This window comes from Leucoraja erinacea, chromosome 12, assembly GCF_028641065.1.
Source record: "Leucoraja erinacea ecotype New England chromosome 12, Leri_hhj_1, whole genome shotgun sequence".
Taxonomy (NCBI): Eukaryota; Metazoa; Chordata; class Chondrichthyes; order Rajiformes; family Rajidae; genus Leucoraja; species Leucoraja erinaceus.
The window spans coordinates 830,061-849,452 of record NC_073388.1 but is presented as its reverse complement, the minus strand read 5'-3'; the positions used below and the strand labels follow the sequence as shown (position 1 = coordinate 849,452).

The 19,392-nt window shown below is 46.8% G+C and overlaps 1 protein-coding gene across 1 annotated transcript in view; it reads right to left on the bottom strand.

Annotated features, from left to right (window-relative positions):
- Positions 1-218: 218 nt before the first annotated feature.
- LOC129702399 (deleted in malignant brain tumors 1 protein-like) overlaps positions 219-19,392 on the bottom strand; it is a 29,631-nt gene continuing 10,457 nt past the window's right edge. Inside the window, exons 2-15 of the mRNA XM_055644176.1 lie at positions 15,607-15,665; positions 14,549-14,900; positions 13,492-13,746; positions 12,258-12,572; positions 9,141-9,455; positions 8,304-8,618; positions 7,310-7,627; positions 7,147-7,215; positions 6,323-6,640; positions 6,165-6,205; positions 4,413-4,524; positions 3,545-3,652; positions 2,447-2,553; positions 219-1,567 (exon numbers count right to left, since the gene is read on the bottom strand). Coding sequence (XP_055500151.1) covers positions 2,447-2,553; positions 3,545-3,652; positions 4,413-4,524; positions 6,165-6,205; positions 6,323-6,640; positions 7,147-7,215; positions 7,310-7,627; positions 8,304-8,618; positions 9,141-9,455; positions 12,258-12,572; positions 13,492-13,746; positions 14,549-14,900; positions 15,607-15,665 — 2,684 coding nt within the window. The 3' untranslated portion in view covers positions 219-1,567. The remainder of the gene's footprint in view (positions 1,568-2,446; positions 2,554-3,544; positions 3,653-4,412; positions 4,525-6,164; positions 6,206-6,322; positions 6,641-7,146; positions 7,216-7,309; positions 7,628-8,303; positions 8,619-9,140; positions 9,456-12,257; positions 12,573-13,491; positions 13,747-14,548; positions 14,901-15,606; positions 15,666-19,392) is intronic.

The window sequence follows — 19,392 nt, the reverse complement described above, 5'->3', positions numbered from 1 at the left end:
ATGGATTGGTGACAACTACATGCCGGCAATTTCTTGCAGTCTGGGGCACAGCTGGTCCACAACAGATCCTTGGTAACATTAACACAAAGGAAGTTGAAGCTCTCAACCATTTGCAGTCTTAAGAGTCTTTTAAATCCAGATATTTCTGGTGAACAGACAGATGGAGTTTAAATCCCGGAAGTTTATTGGACTTTGGGAAGTAGAACATCAAATCAAATCAAATCAACCTTTATTGTCATCATGCAAAGCAACAGTTGTACAGTGCAAAATCAGAAGACGTTTCCCGGGGAATACCGGAGCATCGCACATGAAACTTAAAACATTTCACACATAATAACAACAAAAAACAATCCAGTCCCTGATGAAACAGTATCAATAGTTAAAAGCAGGTAAATCAGCAACATTAAAATACAGTTAAACCAATCATTAAAATGTCCAGGGCAGCTGATTTGAGTGGCCAGTGTCAGAGTTATTAAAATGTCAGTGCAAAGCTGCAGAATCAGGTGACTGTGAGTACAGAGTGACTGTTTAGCAGCCTCACAGCCTGTGGCAGGAAACTGTTTAGCAGTCTTGTAGTCTGGGCTTTGATGCTACGGTATCTCTTGCCTAATGGCATGGCAGGAGATCCAGGTGTGTGTGGATGGGGTGCAGTTTGTCCTTAGCTATTCTCAGAGCTTTTTTCAGACAGCGGCTCTGGAACAGTTCTTGTACCGAGCGTCAGGAGAATGTACACAATTAATTAAATGAACCTTGACAGCATCATGTACAGATAGATATTGGGATCCATGTCCATAACTCCCTGGTTGTGACAACACTAGATAAAGTGAGAAATAAGGCATGGAGCATTCTTGCCTTTATTGGGCGTTGAATATAAGAGTCAGGCAGTCATGTTGCATCTTCATAAAAGGTGCATTTGTTGTATTCTATGGAGATCTGGTCACCTCATTTCAGTAAGAATGTACAGGCTTTGGAAAGGAAGAAAAGGATGAAGCACAGATTAGGGGTTAATTGCTGTGCGGAGAGGTTGGACAAATTTGGATTATTGTCTCTGGAGAGGCGAAGGCTGAGGGGAGACCTAATAGAACTCTATCTAATTATGAGAGGCATGGATAGGGTAGACTGGCTGAACATTTTCCCCCAAGGTCAGAGGTCAGTATTTAAAGGAAAAGAGGTGGGAGGGATACATCACAGATGTGCGGGCAAGTTTTACACACATGGTGTGGTGGGCCCATGCAACCTGCTGCCGAGGGTTCTGGTGGAAATATTTACATTGGTGGCATTTAGGAGGCCTTCGGATAGACAAGTGAATACGCAGTGAATAAAGGGAAATGGATCACTTGCAGGCAGAGGGTATTACATTAGATTTGGCATCATGATCATGTTCGGCAAAGATATTGCTGCTGTACTCTGCTATTCTATCTTCTATTCCCACATGCCAGGTGTTGGTGAAATGGTGCTTCCAATTGATCCATCGGCGGTGGGCTGTGCTCAAATGAAGATTGCCGATGCCACGATGACTGTAGGATTGAGGAGTTCCGGGGCCCTTACTGCTTTTGTGGTCTATGCTCTGTGGGCAAGCAGATGATAGATAGGTTAATAATGCTTTGATCATGGCTTCAGATTCAGATTCAGATTCAATTTTAATTGTCATTGTCAGTGTACAGTACAGAGACAACGAAATGCATTGGACAACGAAACGGCTTGATCGCGGATGTAACATTAGTGTGCGCTAAGTATACACACAGCACTTTAATTTAGATAAGCGATATAGCACGGAAACATTCCTTTAGCCCACCAGGTACACGCCTACCATGGCACCAGTTCCCGTTAGCTTTCCCATGAATTCTATAGTATACCACTTAGAAACATAGGAAATAGGTGCAGGATTAGGCCATTCGGCCCTTCGAGCCTGCATCGCCATTCGATATGATCATGGCTCAGTATCCTGTACCTGCCTTCTCTCCATACCCCCTGATCCCTTTAGCCACAAGGGCCACATCTAACTCCCTCTTGAATATAGCCAATGAACTGGCCTCAACTACCTTCTGTGGCAGAGAATTCCACAGATTCACCACTCTCTGTGTAAAAAATGATTTTCTCATCTCGGTCCTAAAATAATTCCTTCTTAACCTTAAACTGTGACCCCTAGTTCTGGACTTGTTCATTCACATCCACACATTAGGGGCAAATATACATAGGTCAAATATTCTACAAATCCACCTGCCTTTGGTATGTGGGTGGAAACCCGAGAACCTGCACGGAGCCCACGCGGTCGCAGGGAGAATGTGCAGACTCCATACAAACAGCATCCAAGGTCAGGATCGAACACTGGTCTCTGACACTAATTCAGCTCACCGCTTCGTCAGGTTGTCGCCCATTGAATGAAGAGCCTGGTTCTCATTGCCTGAAAGAATGTGAGGAAGGAAATGGCATTGCTTCAGCTCACCTAGATGGAGCGATCCCTGTGGCCACTTTCACACAACGTTGACACGTTATCTCCACGCTCGTCACTGCCCACACTGTTTACATCATCGTCGCTGTCATGAAATGAATCTGGAAGTGGGGAACGTGATGTTCACTGAATGCGATAATTCAACATGACTTTACATTTGAATGTTGACACGTGTCAACTCGCCTCCACTTCTTTAGAAGGTTCCACATGTCCCCAACAACTCTGTCCAATGTCTACAGATGCGCCGAGCAAAGCATTTTACCGCGATGTATCACAGCTTGGTTTGGGAACAGCTCCGCCAAAGACAGCAAGAAATTGCAGCGAATTGTGGACGCAACCCAGACCATGACACAAACCAACCTCCCTTCCATTATAGACAATAGGCGCAGGAGCAGGCCATTCGGCCCTTCGAGCCAGCACCGCCATTCAATGTTGTCATGGCTGACCATCTAAAATCAGTATCCCGTTCCTTGATTACTTTAGCCGAGAGCTAAATCTAACTCTCTCTTGAAAACATCCAGTGAATTGGCCTCCATTGCCTTCTGTGGCCGAGAATTGCACAGATTCACAACTCTCTGGGTGAAAAGGTTGTTCCTCATCTCATGCTGCCTGTCCCGCTGAGTTACTCCAGCATTTTGTGTCTATCTTCGATTAATAGCAGCATCTGCGTTTCTTTCCGACAGATAGTGGAAACTTACTCACTTAAGGAACGTAGTATTGATGGATGGTTGCTGACCCAAAACAATAACATCACACCAGGGTGAATAGTCCACACATGGGGTGGTCATCTCAGCTAACCTGGCTATTATTTACGGGATCGCACGTTAATGCGAGTCTGTATGTTGCTGGAAGGATGCGCAAGTGACAGTTTCCACACGAGAAAATCACCTTTGCCCAGAGTGAAGAATCCAGGAACTATTGTAAGTCCGTCAGCGCGTACCACGCTCTGACAAAACGCTTTTCGTCCAGTTCGCTTCCTCATAATAGCGACGGGATTGTCCTCCATGTCCCGTTAGTACATCAACAATTACAATGGTCAATGAGGAGATGACGTAGCTGTGCAGTACAGACAGCATCAAATAGAAAACAAACCTGAACCATCGGTTGGGACAATGTATTCTCCATGCGGAATATCCTCAATCTCTTCATATACAGCTTGGTACATATCAGCGCGGGAGTCCCATGAGCCAATGGCAACGCCTTTAAGAGAGCGGACGCGGTGATTACAATCTGTGTAATGTGATACATGTTTATCATCTCATAGTCTGAGTATGATTTGAAATCATGGCGAAGGTGAAGTATAATCTTTAGATCGGTTCAATATGAAACGGTGTTCCGGTGAGCGCGATGTGCGCGCCTCAATTTCCCCTCAACCCCTCGAGGCTTTGGGAACAATGTTTATAGGTCGTTTGGCAACAGAAAAACGCAAGGCAATAGACGATAGACAATAGGTGCAGGAGTAGGCCATTCGGCCCTTCGAGCCAGCACCGCCATTCAATGTGATCATGGCTGATCATCCCCAATCAGTACCCCGTCCCTGCCTTCTCCCCATATCCCCTGACTCCACTATCATTAAGAGCCCTATCTAGCTCTCTCTTGAAAGTATCCAGAGAACCTGTCTCCACTCTGGAGAATTCCACAGACTCTGTGAGAAAAAGTGTTTCCTCATCTCCGTTCTAAATGGCTTACCCGTTATTGTTAAACTGTGGCCCCTGGTTCTGGACTCCCCCAACATCGGGAACAAGGCACGTTATCTGAAGCGACATTTGGTGGAATTTAACGGGGCTTTTTGTGTTGAGGTGGGAGCGTGGGTTTCCCGGTGCTCTGGCCATTAACAACTACTCGCCGCTTTCAATATCGGTCAAATATTGCGCGCACTTCATTGAACGCGGGGATGAGGTTGCGGAAGAATATACTGGTGACCGGGTGCAGCGGCGCAACATGACGGATAACGCCTCACCTCTTCTTGCTTGCTTCCTCCGCGTTACCAGATACAAGGCGATGAACCCAGAGACGAACAGAACCCCCAACACAACACAGGCCATCACGGGAATGGTGAAGATCTTTCGTCCCTGTTCACAATAATAATGTGACAGACCATTGTAAGACAAACGTAGTCGGGTTGTTCTATCCAGACAGTTAGAGCATTCATCAGTCGAGTGGCCCGTCGAACAGAGAGTGGGAATGCAGTCATAATGAGATGAATGAAATCAGTTTTGTAAATATCGGTGGGGAGCAACTGAACTTTGTTGCCTCCCACCACAGTGAAGAATGTTGTGGTGGATGTTTGTGTTAAATCCTATTGTGTATTGTGTGTTCTTTTTAAGTGTATCGCTGCTGGCAAATTCATTTCACTGCATGTGATGTGGGTGTGACGAATACAATTGACATTGACTTTGACTTTAAACCTTTGGCTCAAGGGACTGGGGGTGGGGGTGGGGGTGGGAGACCGCCGAAGGGAGAGCAGCAGCACCAGTACTCCGGAATGCCGTGTCAATAGACAATAGGTGCAGGACTAGGCATTTTAGGAAAGCAGACTATTATCTAAATGGTGGCTGACTAGGAAAAGGGGAGATGCAGCGAGACCTGGGTGTCATGGTACACCAGTCATTGAAAGTAGGCATGCAGGTGCAGCAGGCAGTGAAGAAAGCGAATGGTATGTTAGCTTTCATAGTAAAAGGATTTGAGTATAGGAGCAGGGAGGTTCTACTGCAGTTGTACAGGGTCTTGGTGAGACCACACCTGGAGTATTGCGTACAGTTTTGGTCTCCAAATCTGAGGAAGGACATTATTGCCATAGAGGGAGTGCAGAGAAGATTCGCCAGACTGATTCCTGGGATGTCAGGACTGTCTTATGAAGAAAGACTGGATAGACTTGGTTTATACTCTCTAGAATTTAGGAGATTGAGAGGGGATCTGATAGAAACTTACAAAATTCTTAAGGGGTTGGACAGGCTAGATGCAGGAAGATTGCTCCTGATGTTGGAGAATTAAAGGAGATGTATGAAGGCAACGATTCTGCCAGAAGGTCGTAAATGTCTGGAACGCACGGCTAGGATTGGTGGTTGAGAGAGAAATGATAGTGGCATCTACCTTATTATTGATAGGTACACAGATATGCATTGATATTAATTATGTGCAGTTAGATAGCAGTTGGTTTTGGCTCCTATTGGCCAAGACATTGGTGGGCGAAAGGCCTGCTCATGTGCTGTCCTGTTCTATGTTCTATCTTGTGAATGAATTAATTAATGAATACGTTTTTTTTAAATGAATGAACAAGATTGTTGGGAAAGTGTGTACATAAACAAGGAATCATGTACAAGGGGCAGGGAGGAACATTTTTCCCCCCAGAGATGCTGCCTCATCAGCCGAGGTGCTCCAGCATGTTGTGTCCATCTTTGGTATAAACCAGTATCTACAGTTCTTTGTTTCCACATTCCCAAATATTTGTCTTGTCTATTGCACTAGAGAAGAGTCAATGACTCTATGACTCAATAAAAGGCGGCGTGGCACATGCTGTGTGTCTCACTTGTGCACCCCAACATTTGATGGGATAATCCTGGTGTAAATAGTGACCGAAATGAATGGGGTTTGATGGAATTATGTGAATTACGAGGAGCGCGATAATGTTGGATAAGGTTCCGAGAAATATTATGAAACCCATGACCACATAGAGGGTTAATAAAAATAACCTCATATTACCAACACTTACAGAACGCGATGAAGAATAGTCACGAGGAGACAACTCCGGATCTGTGGAGACGACGACAGAAACATGGTCAGATCTTTATTCCACAATATCTGCAAAATCCATACCAATATATTTAAAAACAGCCAAATGCCGCGGAAGCAGATAGAGGAGATTCTCACCGGAACAAACCACACCGGCATCTTCCTTGTGAGTGCAGTCGTTCTGACCCGGCGGCGAGGAAAGGCAGTCGGAGAGAAAGGATTCACTGCCCGTGCATTTCACCTCATCCAGCCAGATCACCCCGTCACCCTGACCAAAGGCGCCCCCCACCGGGGCCGACAGAGCGGGGCCGCAGCGCAACTGCCTGCAGACAACATGAGCATCCGCCTTGTCCCAAGAGTCATCGCACACCGTGGCCCAGCTGTTATTGGTGAATATTTCCACCCTCCCCGAGCAGCTGCTCTCAGCTCCAACCAGGCGCAACTCCTGTCCGGGTTCTAGCAAAGAGAATCAAATATTATATATTTAGTGCCAAAACAGCCAAACAGATTCAGGTAAACATTACAACAGGTAAACATTATGTGTAGGAAAGAACTGCAGATGCCGCTTTAAATCGAAGGTAGACACAAATTGCAGGAGTAACTCAGCGGGATAGGCAACATCTCTGGAGAGAAGGAATGGGTGACATTTCGGTCGACGCCCTTCTTCAGTCGACCCAAAACATCGCCCGTTCCTCCTCTCCACGGATGCTGCCTGTCCCGCTGAGTTACTCCAGCATTTTGTTCGATTTGAAACAGTCGACCCAAAACGTCACCCATTCCATCTCTCCAGAGATGTTGTCCGGGAACATTATGTACCTGCTGGGGAGGGAGATTGCAACCTTCACGTGGTCCGCCCTGTTTCGACCAATGCAATTAACCAAGCGTGCACAATCTAATAAGATCAAATAGAACAGGTTGTCCCACAACTTTAGGCTGTTCACGTCATAGGGAATAAGAAGTACCTGGTGAACGGGCATGCGCAGTTGGGGATTCCGTGAAACAGTCCTTTGGTCTCTCTGGCACGTTGGTGTCTGTGGAGAATGGAAATGGTTTAATTTAATTCAGAGGACATCATTATTTGAAATGGGGAACGCCGCGCGCACGCTGAGGTGCTCGTGGTTTTACCTGAACAAACAACTCCAGTGTCCATCGAATGTCTGCAGTCGTGATCATCACTCGGGTTGGCCGGGCACTCCCAAAGCGACGACTCGTGCGACCCACACGCCATTCCATTGAACCAAATGGAACCCGATCCCGATCCGTATTGCTGAGAGCCGAATCGAATACGCTGCAGGGGTCCGCATTGTAACTGTTTACACATCAATACGGCATCCACTGAGGTCACGTGTACCGAGCACACAGTTCCCCATGAACCATTATAGAACACTTCCACTCGACCCGCACAGTCATGGCCTCCGTTCACCAGTCGAATATCTTTGTGCTCTGGCCACCAAACGGGAAATACATGTTAGCCTCGGACCACGTTCACTTACGTTTTCACATTGTGTATCATATTTGGCACCGTCTGTGTTAACGGATTATCATCAATTGTTACTGACATGTTAGCTGGAGCGGAACACTGGCCGTTCATTTCACTGCCTCCTTGATTTTGACAAGGATAAGGAACAACTGCTAGAGTCAAGTTGGAATGTCATTGAATGAACCAAGACATCCTGATCTGGTGATACGTATGGTGCTTTAGACAACATGTAGTGTGGGGGGGTGTGTGGGGGTGTGTGTGGGGGGGGGGGGGGGGGGGGGGGCAGGAGAGTGCGCTCGTGATTTCTGGTCTATTGAGAATGCGCATTTCTATATCGGACACTACCTGTTCAATGTCAACATCTATGGACCCTAGGGAAGCAAGATGCCTAGAAGGAAGAAGTTAACAAAGCTGTCGTTTATTAAGCTGAGGATTGGGAGAACAGTTTGGGAACAAATGTTTGTATCATCTTGTTCCCTTGGGGAGGAAGGCAGGAACGGGGTACTGATTGGGGATGATCAGCCATGATCACATTGAATGGCAGTGCTGGCTCGAAGGGCCGAAAGGCCTACTCCTGCACCTGTTGTCTATTGTCTATTGACCTCAAGGCAACACTTCACAAGAAGATTGCAAGTTTACCCGAACACATGACCATCACGTCCTCTTTGTGAGCGCAGTCATGTTCACCCCAAGGTGCTGAGGGACAGTCCCAGAGAAAAGACTCGTCACCCGCACACGTCACTTCATCCAACCAAATCGCCCCAGAGCCTTGTCCGCAATCACTAGAACGTTTGGTCTTCAGGGCATTCCCGCAACCTAGTTGTCTACAAACCACATCTGCGTCAGCCTGATCCCATGAATCGTCACAGACTGAGCCCCAAACTCCAGCGTAATACACCTCCACTCGTCCCGCACACGGACTCCCTCCGTCGGCCAGTCGTAACTTTTTGTGACCTGTTGGACAGCAAATAAAAACTTCCAGCAGGATTTTCTCGTATTGGTCAAGTCAAGAGCTCCTCATTCTTTGGTCAAATGTCAACTCTGTTTATTTGTAGATGACCAATAATGGCCTCAGAACATCTAGAAATACACAACGATGTTAAGGCGCTGGTCGAGTGAGGACAGAGGGGGTTGTGGTGGATGGGAGTGGACACACAGACACAGAGTGGACACACAGCCAACCACGGAGAGGGTTAGAGAATAGGGTAGAGGGAGCGAGTGGTGGGTGGAACAGCGATGTGGACATTGGTCGGGATCAATGCATGGAAGGGAGGGGGGGGGGTCAGAGATGGGTGGAGGGCGGTTGAGGAGGGAGGGAGGAGCGGGGAGAATAGGCAATGGGGGAGGAAGGAACGAGTGGTTGGGAATATAATTATTTTCCAATTGTTATTGAATAGAAGGAGAGACTCATGGGAATATGCTCAAAGATCTTGAGATTCCCCTCCAAATTGAACCACATGTAAATGAATGATTTACCTGAACACAGAACCCCAACCCCGCCGCTATCATTGGCAAATGAGGGGGATGTCGTCAAGTTGCACTTCCGGAGCTGCGACACGTTTCCGTTACAGTGAACTCCACTTACAAAGAGAGGCAAGTGACTCTCTCCGTATTGTGAAGAATTAGAAGCAGACAGCGCTTCGCCACAGTCTAGTTCGTTGCAGACCACGTTGGCGTCATGAAGGTCCCACTGAATGTCCTGTACTCTCCCCCAACGTTTGTTGTGATAAATCTCCACGGTCCCATCACAGCGGCTACCTCCGTTCGTCAGTCGCGGAGTCCAACTTTCATCTGATGAACAAGGGTTAAGAGAGTCAAGAGTGTTTTATTGTCCCAGATAGAACGATACAATTCTTACTTGCGGCAGCGCAACTCAATATGTAAACATAGAAGGATGAGAGGGCATCTGAAGGATGAGAGGGTATCTCATTGAAACATGTAAGATTGTTAAGGGCTTGGACACACTCGAGGCAGGAAACATGTTCCCGATGTTGGGGGAGTCCAGAACCAGGGGCCACAGTTTAAGAACAAGGAGTAGGCCATTTAGAACGGAGACGAGGAAACACTTTTTCTCACAGAGAGTGGTGAGTCTGTGGAATTCTCTGCCTCAGGGGGGCAGTGGAGACAGGTTCTCTGGATGCTTTCAAGAGAGAGCTAGATAGGGCTCTTAAAATTAGGAGAGTCAGGAGATATGGAGAGAAGGCAGGAAAGGGGTGCTGATTGGGGATGATCAGCCATGATCACATTGAATGGCGGTGCTGGCTCGAAAGGCCGAATGGCCTACTCCTGCGCCTATTGTCTATTGTCTATTGGCTATAACAACCAAAGTTAAAACTAGGCTGAAATATCTCGCAAAAGGAATTCTAGTCATTAAAGTTCATAATAATAATAATTCGATTTGTGTTATGAGACCACGAGGCGGAATAGATCGCGTCAAGTGAAGATTAGATACACCGGGGTAGAAAAATAATTTGCAAACATGTCTTCAGGGAAGAGTTGAAGATTCTTCATGAAACACTCCATGATGAACGCACTGCGGGAATTACAAAGGAATGGACGAATCAACATTCCAGCAGGAATATTGAAGACTAGCTGCCAGGGCTAGTTGTGCATCCAGCCAAACTGTCCAAACATCCTGTTAAAGAGGGAACTGCAGATGCTGGAGAATCGAAGGTTACACAGAAAAGCTGGAGAAACTCAGCGGGTGCAGCAGCATCTATGGAGCGAAGGAAATAGGCAACGTTTCGGGCCGAAACCCTTCAAAGGAAATAGGCAACGTTTCGGGCCGAAACCCTTCGAAACCCTCCAAACATCCTGCTGGGCTAGAATCTACATGACAATGTGTATAGTCCGTAACTTAGACCGGCAACAAGGTGCGCTGGTAACGTCAATGGACCTCAACTGGTAAATAAACCAATTGCTGGGCTCACACTTCACACACATGAAGATGTCTCAGTTGTTGTGATCATTATCCCAGTCCCAACCTGTCACTGTCGCCGGACTGACTCGGACCCAACCATTTCCAGTTGTTTCCTCCGCTATTTTCCAAACAGCCTATGTTGGAATGTGAGCGCGTAAATGGCGAATATTTTTTTTTTAAATAGCAAAAAATTATTTTCTATCGATCACTTAAATCAATGAAGCATTTCATTGTCAGTCCACCGGAAATGTCGAATGTACATTTATTAATGTGAGCAGGTGCTCAGGTAATCTAGTCTCCTTTTACCTCACGATATCACAATCTACTGCAGAGACAAGGGAAAGGGCTCCAGGCCCACTAAACACCCCGATTTGAGTTGCCCGTTCCAAACAACAAGCTGGTTTGCTTTGGAACAAGATCCCCGATTGATGATTGTAATATTCTAAAATAGCAACATGGCGTGGCGACGCTTCATCGGAATGACCGTGTAAACATAGAAACATAGAAACATAGAAACATAGAAACATAGAAAATAGGTGCAGGAGTAGGCCATTCGGCCCTTCGAGCCTGCACCGCCATTCAATATGATCATGGCTGATCATCCAACTCGGTATCCTGTACCTGCCTTCTCTCCATACCCGCTGATCCCTTTAGCCACAAGGACCACATCAAACTCCCTCTTAAATATAGCCAATGAACTGGCCTCAACTACCTTCTGTAGCAGAAAATTCCACAGATTCACCTACGTGAAAAATGTTTTTCTCATCTCGGTCCTAAAAGATTTCCCCCTTATCCTTAAACTGTGACCCCGTGTTCTGGACTTCCCCAACATCGGGAACAATCTTCTTGCATCTAGCCTGTCCAACCCCTTAAGAATTTTATAAGTTTCTATAAGGTCCCCCCTCAATCTTCTAAATTTTAGCGAGTACAAGCCGAGTCTATCCAGTCTTTCTCCATATGAAACTGCTGCCATCCTAGGAACATGTCTGGTGAACCTTCTCTGTACTCCCTCTATGGCAAGAGGAGTAATCTCAAGACATTGGCGAACGATCAATATTGTACAGTTCAGGGGCAGGCGAATTAACAGGTGTGTTCGTGGAATGCGAGAGAGAAAGCAAGGTTTGCATCGGCCGGCGTATTGTGGCCGACATGTATATGGTGGACCGAGGCCATATTTGCGTGTTATCTCAGTGTACTTTCCCCTAGGCAAAGTTCGTTTCTTAAAAGCACACAACAACAAACTGGCTAAAGGTGAACCAAGCCAATCATTAATCGATCATCAGCTGGGAGTGGCGGGAAGTACAATGTTGCCAGTCTGTCCCCGGGCTCACAAAACAAAGAGGAATTAGTTTAGTTAGACATTTTTCTTATGAATAAAACACACCTACCAAGTATGAATATGGCACGATTGAAAGATTCTGTAGCCTTTCAGAATACAGAGTAAAAAGCTGGGTCCAAACCAAGCACATCCAACAACAAGTTATTACTGATCTCTGCAGCGTCAGCTATTTTTCCAATCTTCCTTCTTTATGGCCTTGAATGAATCACATGTTATTACCGCAGGCTGCCATCTTCATGTCTTTATTAAAAAGACAACCTGTCCTCCATATTGTGTTCCATAAGATTTTGTAAATATATTAGATTTGACTATTAGCTCTTTCACCAGGACCCACCTGAACAGGTGACACCGACGTCATTTGCATGTGAGCAGTGGAACGGTTGACCGGATGAAATGGGGCAATCCCAGAGCCGTGACTCGTTCCCCCTGCACATGTACTTCCGTTTCCAGGTTTGCCCGCTTCCTTTCCCAAAGTGAGCTCTTCTGTGGATTGCCGTCACTACTCCGCACTTCAGGTGTTCACACACAACAGCAGCGTCTTCCAAATCAAAGTGATCGTCGCACAAGGTGCCCCACGCAGGTCCTTGTTGGATTTCTATCCGTCCGGAGCATCGACCATCCCCAGATACGAGTCTCAGATTCTTGTAATCTATATAGTGAAAAGCACCGTGATTGTAAAATGCATGTCACTATAATTATATGCCACCAGCAAACCCCACCACGGCCCCTTCGCTTGGGAATCTCATATTCAGATGAAAACCTATGTGGAAAAAATCTATTTGCCACTGTCTGTAAATGTCCCTGATGCTCACAGACAGAAGCGCTGGGAATATATTTAAATAATTTGTATTCTGTAAGAGATTAATCAATTAAACTTTACAACGATACATTATTTACTGATAGGACATGTAAATGCCCTAAATAATGAAAACTGAAGCGAACAGTTAAAATCAACACGTGGTCCAGTGAACAATATTTCTCAGCACCAGGTCTCTAGGCCAGCGCTGTCTGCAGCATCGCCAGTAACAAACGCAAACATGTCGGTCTTTCAGTGGAAGTAAATCTCACCACATCGCTGAAAGTTCACAGTGAATTTACTTATAACCATTCCCCTCCCCCCTTCATGTCTACCGTGTGTATACTGTTTACACATGAAAGTATCAGGAATACAAATGATTCCATTTCAATTTAACCATATTTTGTTTACCATACGTCAGTTATGTTTAGATTTATTATTATTTAAAGCGTACCGAGGTACAACACAAAGCTGCACAGAGCAAAGGTACAACATTGGACTGAATAATGGTGTCAATAATGGCGGCGCCTGCATGTGTGAGGAGTGCAGGAAGATCCTCACTGTGTAGTTGCATATTCGACAAATAAACCTCCCCTGAACCAGTGATTGAAATTGTGCTCCACATCCGGTAACATACAAAATAAGCCAAACTCTGGTTGTGTTATCCTCCATTTTACCAGGAAGTGAATCCTTCTTGTCTGTTACCCCGCAGACAGCGAGACTACACATGTCATTGTTTAGACATTTGCTTTTAAATGTTCAAGGCCTGTACCGGAACAGATGATTTCAACGTCCCGTTTGTGTCCACACCCACGCTGACCAACAACAGGTCCCGAACCATTTCCGAAGTGGGTTGAGAGGGAAACTTCTATTCTGCTCCCACAGCCCAGTTCTTCACAGACATGGTCACCAGTTGGTATTAACCAGGACATATCTCCACACAATGAACTCCAAGTTCCATCCGTGAAGAGCTCCAACCGCCCTCCACAGGGACCACTTCCTCCCTCCAATCTGGGTTTCCGAGGTCCTGTAAATCAGAAGGAAACAGTGTCTTCAATCTTATAAACACAAGTTGCACTCCCTTCCCAATATATTTATTGTACATTCTATACAAATAAACACAACAAATAAACACAAAACCCACCGCCATGATCACAGAGGGGGCGTGAAACAAGAAATGATTCATGTCGCTATAAATTGTCATCTGGTGGAAAATATCGTCTCATTCGATGGGGTCACAGGATTGTGCAACTAACTTCCAAGAACAATGTTGAAGCAAATATTAGTAGATTACTAAAGGGGTGATCTTATAGAGATATAGATGGTCACGTGTTGAACTGACAGGGTGAATGCACAATCTTTTCACCCAGATTAGAGGAATCCAGAACCAGAGGGCACCGTTTTAAGAAGGGAGGGGATAGATTTCATAGGAACATAGAGGGGCAATATTTATACACAAAGGCTGGTCGGTTTGTGGAACTAGTTGCCGGAGGACATCGTTGAGGCGGGTAATACCATCATCAATTCTGATGAAATGTTGTGCATGTAAAGGGTTAATTTATTTTCGCCTTCCACAGATGCTGCCTGACCTGGTGATCCCTACTGGGGGGGGGGGGGGGGGGGGGGTGAGGGGAGTAAATATGCTCAATATTACCGTACATCTGTACTTTAAATCACAATGACAGCGTCTATCGTCCCATCAATCCGCCAAAGCATCGGCAGCATCGGGATCATTTTCACAAAGACGGACAATCCGGGTTATTTGACCTGCGGATATTTTGTGAACCAACAAACCCGCCTGGAGTGAAGACACAGAATGCATGTTTTACCTGTGCAGACAACGCCGGCATCATAGGCGTGGGTAAGGTTGTGGTGACCCCATCGTGCTGATCTACACTCCCGTAGAGCACTCTCGCTCCCGCTGCAGTGAACATTCCCCGTCACAATGGGTCCGGACCCTTTCCCAAAGTGAGCCCAGCTCGGCGCTGCCAGCGCGGCCCCGCAGCCCAGCTCCCGGCAAACCACAGCGGCGTCACGCAGGTCCCAGTCATAGCCCCACACTGTTCCCCACCGTCTCCAGTAGTGAATCTCCAGTCGTCCGGCGCACCGACTGCCGCCATTCACCAGCCGTAACTTCACACTTTCTGTAAAACAGCAGAAAACCCGACACCGCAGGTTACACTGGATTCATTCCGCGGCCACCCTGCGCTCTCCCGCCCCTCATTCCGCAGTCAACGTGGGCCATGCGATCTTCCCTGGCGATATGTTGCCTGGGACCAGGCCCCAGAAAGGTTGGAGTCCGCGCAGTCATGGTGAAACCAGGAGTGGACAGGTCAGCGCTGCCCACCAGTATCCCAGGATCAACTAGTGGGTGATGGGCGAGGCTGCTACATTCTACAGCGCAGCGGGACAGGCAACAGCATCTCTGGAGAGAAGGAATGGGTGACGTTCCGGGACCTCGACCCGATACGTCACCCATTCCTTCTCTCCAGAGATGCTGCCCGTCCCGCTGAGTTACTCGGGCTTTTTGTGTCTATCTTAGGTTTAAACCAGCATCTACAGTTCCTTCCGACACATTCTGCGGTGCGTTGTGTACAGCAGTGACCGGCCTGTCAGTGAGAGCCTATGGGCTGGAGGCGTGAGGGGGGATTCCAAACCTCAGGGTGAAGGACAAAAGATCCAAGGTGGGGGTTCACACAGCGCCCACTGAGCGCCCACTGAGCGCCGAGTGGTGAGATGAACCGTGAACGTTACCCGGTCCCGCCAACAGCGCGAAGGGATTGTTCAACCAGGGACCTCTCACTGAAGCTTGAAGGCAGCCGCTTCCCCTCATCGAGAAACTTGGACCTTTGTTATCGCGCGGTCGCTGCTCCCCACCCATCCTCACCGTGAAAATAACGCAGCATTCATTACCTGATGGGTCGGCTCGGCCATCCCCGGGACTGCCTGAAAGGGGAAAACGAGAATTAGATTTCACTGGTAGGACAAAAATGCTGGAGAAACTCCGCGGGCGAGGCAGCATCGACGAACGATGGAAAAGGCGACGTTTCGGGTCGAGACCCTTCCTCAGCCGCTAGATGCTGCCTCACCTGCTGAGTTTCTCCAGAATTTTTGTCTACCTTCGATTTTTCCAGCATCTGCAGTTTTTTTTAAACATTAGATTTCACTGGGTCTATTGACCATGAAATGACAAACCATAACAACAGCAAGCTGAGTGTCGCATTGTATTTCATGCGGAGAGTTTCTGATCCAGGTCCACAGGGCGTGAAACCGCGACCCTTGAACACGTAGATAGACACTAAAAGCTGGAGTAATTCAGCGGGACAGGCAGCGTCTCTGGATGGAAGGGATGGGCGATGTTTCGGGTGAAGAATGGCCTCCTCTTCAGAAGGGCCTCTACCCAAAACCTCACCCATTCCTTCTCCCCAGAGATGCTGCCTGATCCCTCTGAGTTATTTCAGCTGTGTGTGTCTATCTTCGGTTTAAACCAGCATCTGCAGTTCCTTCCCACACCCTTGAACATGTGATGTCTTATGAAAGGGAACATTCAGTCTGGGCAGCAAAGCAGTTACAACCATGGTCCGACTGAAAGTGTCTTTAGTGCGTGTTGACACCTCTGCAGACAAGGGGTGATCCCAACGTGGCCGCAGCTTCATGAGGAGACTTCGCTTTTGTCAGCCGCTGTAGGTAGATGGAAGTGTAATGAAGTGAACCAGCAAATGGATAAAGGGCAGTAGGTTAACTCCCTGGTCAACTCGTCCCTTCCCACCCAAACCGCCCCCTCCCCGGGTACTTTCCCCCGCAACCGCAGGAGATGCAACACCTGTCTCTTCACCTCCTGCATCGACTCCATCCAAGGACCCAAACTATTTCCAGGTGAGGCAGAGGTTCACTTGCACCTCCACAAATCTCATCTACAGTACCCGCTGTTCTGGGTGTCAATTTCTCTACATCAGCGAGACCAAGCGCAGATTCGGCGATCGTTTTGCTGAACACCTGCGCTCAGTCCGTCTAAACCTAACCGATCTCCCGGTGGCTCAGCACTTCAACTCCCCCTCCCATTCCCAATCTGACCTTTCTGTCCTGGACCTCCTCCATTGTCAGTGAGAGGCCCAGCGCAAATCGGAGGAACAACACTTCACATTATTCTTGGGTAGTTTACACCCCAGCGGTATGAACATTGACTTCTCTAACTTCAGATAGCCCTTGCTTTCCCTCTCTCTATTTCATTCCCCTTCCCAGTTCTCTCACCAGTCTTACTGTCTCTGCCAACATTCTACCTTTGACCCCCCCCACTCCCCTGACATCAGTTTGAAGAAGGGTCTCGACCCGTAACGTCGCCCATTCCTTTTCTCCAGAGACGCTGCCTCACCCGCCGAGTTACTCCAGCATTGTGTGTCTTCCCGTCATTATGGACAATGACCCACGTGTCAGGAATATAAACCTGCAAATATTATCATATTTCTTTATTAACCAACTTGTGAATTTGCTTTGCTATAACACCGGTGTTAATTTCCTCTCCCGCTTCTTGTGAATTACAAGGCAGAATGATTTTTGTGTACCCGTATAACACGATATTAAATCCAAAGTGTGTTCTGAAAATAAAGTGCAAATGTGTTCTTAGTTAATCGCACTAAGTCATGTGAAACTTTCCAAGCGACCAACCAGCAAAACTGTGCAGCTCAAGTATTTTGTACATTAATCTAGAACATGCGCTCATATGTTTTTGGTAAGTGAGCCTCTGCTTCATGAACTCTGCTCTTGAATGTAATTAGATTGTGATGGAATCATTTCAAGCACAACTCAAGGTACTGGACAGGGAAGGGCACCAAGAAACACCGAGAGAAGCTAAATAAAAGGAGGTTGAAGAGCGAAGCCGGGTCTATCATGTCTGAAGAAGGGCCACCCATTCCTTCTCTCCAGAGATGCTGCCTGGCCCGCTGAGTTATTCCAACTTTTTGTGTCTATTTCCGTTCTTCGTGAAACTGGCTACCTGCCAGTCCCTATGTCGTATTTACTAGAATACCATGGAACCAAGAATATTGACATTTAATTGATTAAAATACACAGCATGCAAACGGGTTCTTCGGCCTTCTGAGCCCACCCCGACCATCGATAATCCGTTCACACGAGTTCTGTCATCCACTTTCGCGGACACTCCCCACACATTTTACAAGACCCAAATGTCCTGCAACCCCTCAAGGCTTTGGGATGTCGGGGCATTCCGCACAGACAGCATCCGTAGTCAGGATCGAACTCGGATCTCCGGCCCTGTGAGGCGGCGGCTCTGACAGCTGCGGCACTGTGCCGCCACAGTATAAATCTCAATTCGTGAAAAATAAACCAAATTACAGATGCTGACCAAGTTCGAATGAAGTGTCATCGAGCTGAACTCTTTATAATTTGTTTCTCCGCTACACCATACGTCTCTCTACTGACCACCCATCCACACTACTCCTGTGTAATCTCATCTTTACCAAGGTTCTGTTGTGAAAATTACATTCTGCTGAACCGTTTAATTTGCAGGGAAATGCAACGAGACATTTGGGATCCAGCCGGCCTTTTTCATTATATTCAATATGTGAAAGTTCACCAGTCAAAAATAAATGAACCTTCACAATTACAAAAGTCTTGTGTTTCAGTGAAAATAACCTGCTTTAAAAATTGGTAACTTGGGAAATCCAACTTTACTTTTGGGATCTTTGGCCACCAGAGTTAGTCCAACTATTTGTTAAATATTGATGTCAACAGCAATGAGAATTTTTTAAAAGCGGAATAGCTTCATATTTAGATAATATTAAATGCAATGCCTATACATATTGGATTACAACCTTGTCGTGGTCGGGGAACTTGTGTGACTTAGTGACCCCTAGAGCTAAGCCAGCGGGAGATTCGTCTCCTGTTAGGGTCTCCCATGCTGGACAGGTCGAAGGGTCGAGGCGAGACGAAGAGCGATCCACTGGTCCTCCAGATTGGAGGTTGAGCACAGGGCTAACAACCCTGCCTCGTAAAACAAATATGTTACAGAAACAGCAACTGAAGGAATCAACAAGGAGTGGAGGACCTTCGTTGCTGCCGTACATGCCAGGAGGCATAATAGGCAGTAAATAAGTATACATATTGTACTGTAAAACCAGTGAATAGGAACTTTAACCCGATTTACTTCACGATAACATGTGCTGTGTACACAACGGTGTCAGCGATCAATATCAGAGACAGAAATATGTTCGCGCCTCAGCCGGCAGCAGATGCAACTTGAACTGAGGTTGCAGGCTCACACAGCCCATAACTTGCAGCCTCTGATACACTCGCTGCTGCGCTCATTAAACACCCGCCAGGTAAGTACCGAATTGAAAAGTCAACATTCCAGATTCTGGGGCAATTCCTTCCTAGCTGTTATCAGGCAACTGGGCCATTGTCTCATGAGGGTGAATGCGGTCCTGATCTCCCATATATCTCGATGGAGACGTTTGAACTATCTTTAAACGGACTGTATCGGACTTGCACGAAATGTTGTATCTTTTATCCCGTATCAGTAACAGTGGGCGGCTTCATTGCAATCATGTATAGTCTTGTCTTTGTCTGGATAGCGCTCAACACAAACTTTTCACTATAGCTCGGTACATATCAGTAACTCGGTATTAAACAGTTTGTTTGATTGTTTGCAGCTTCC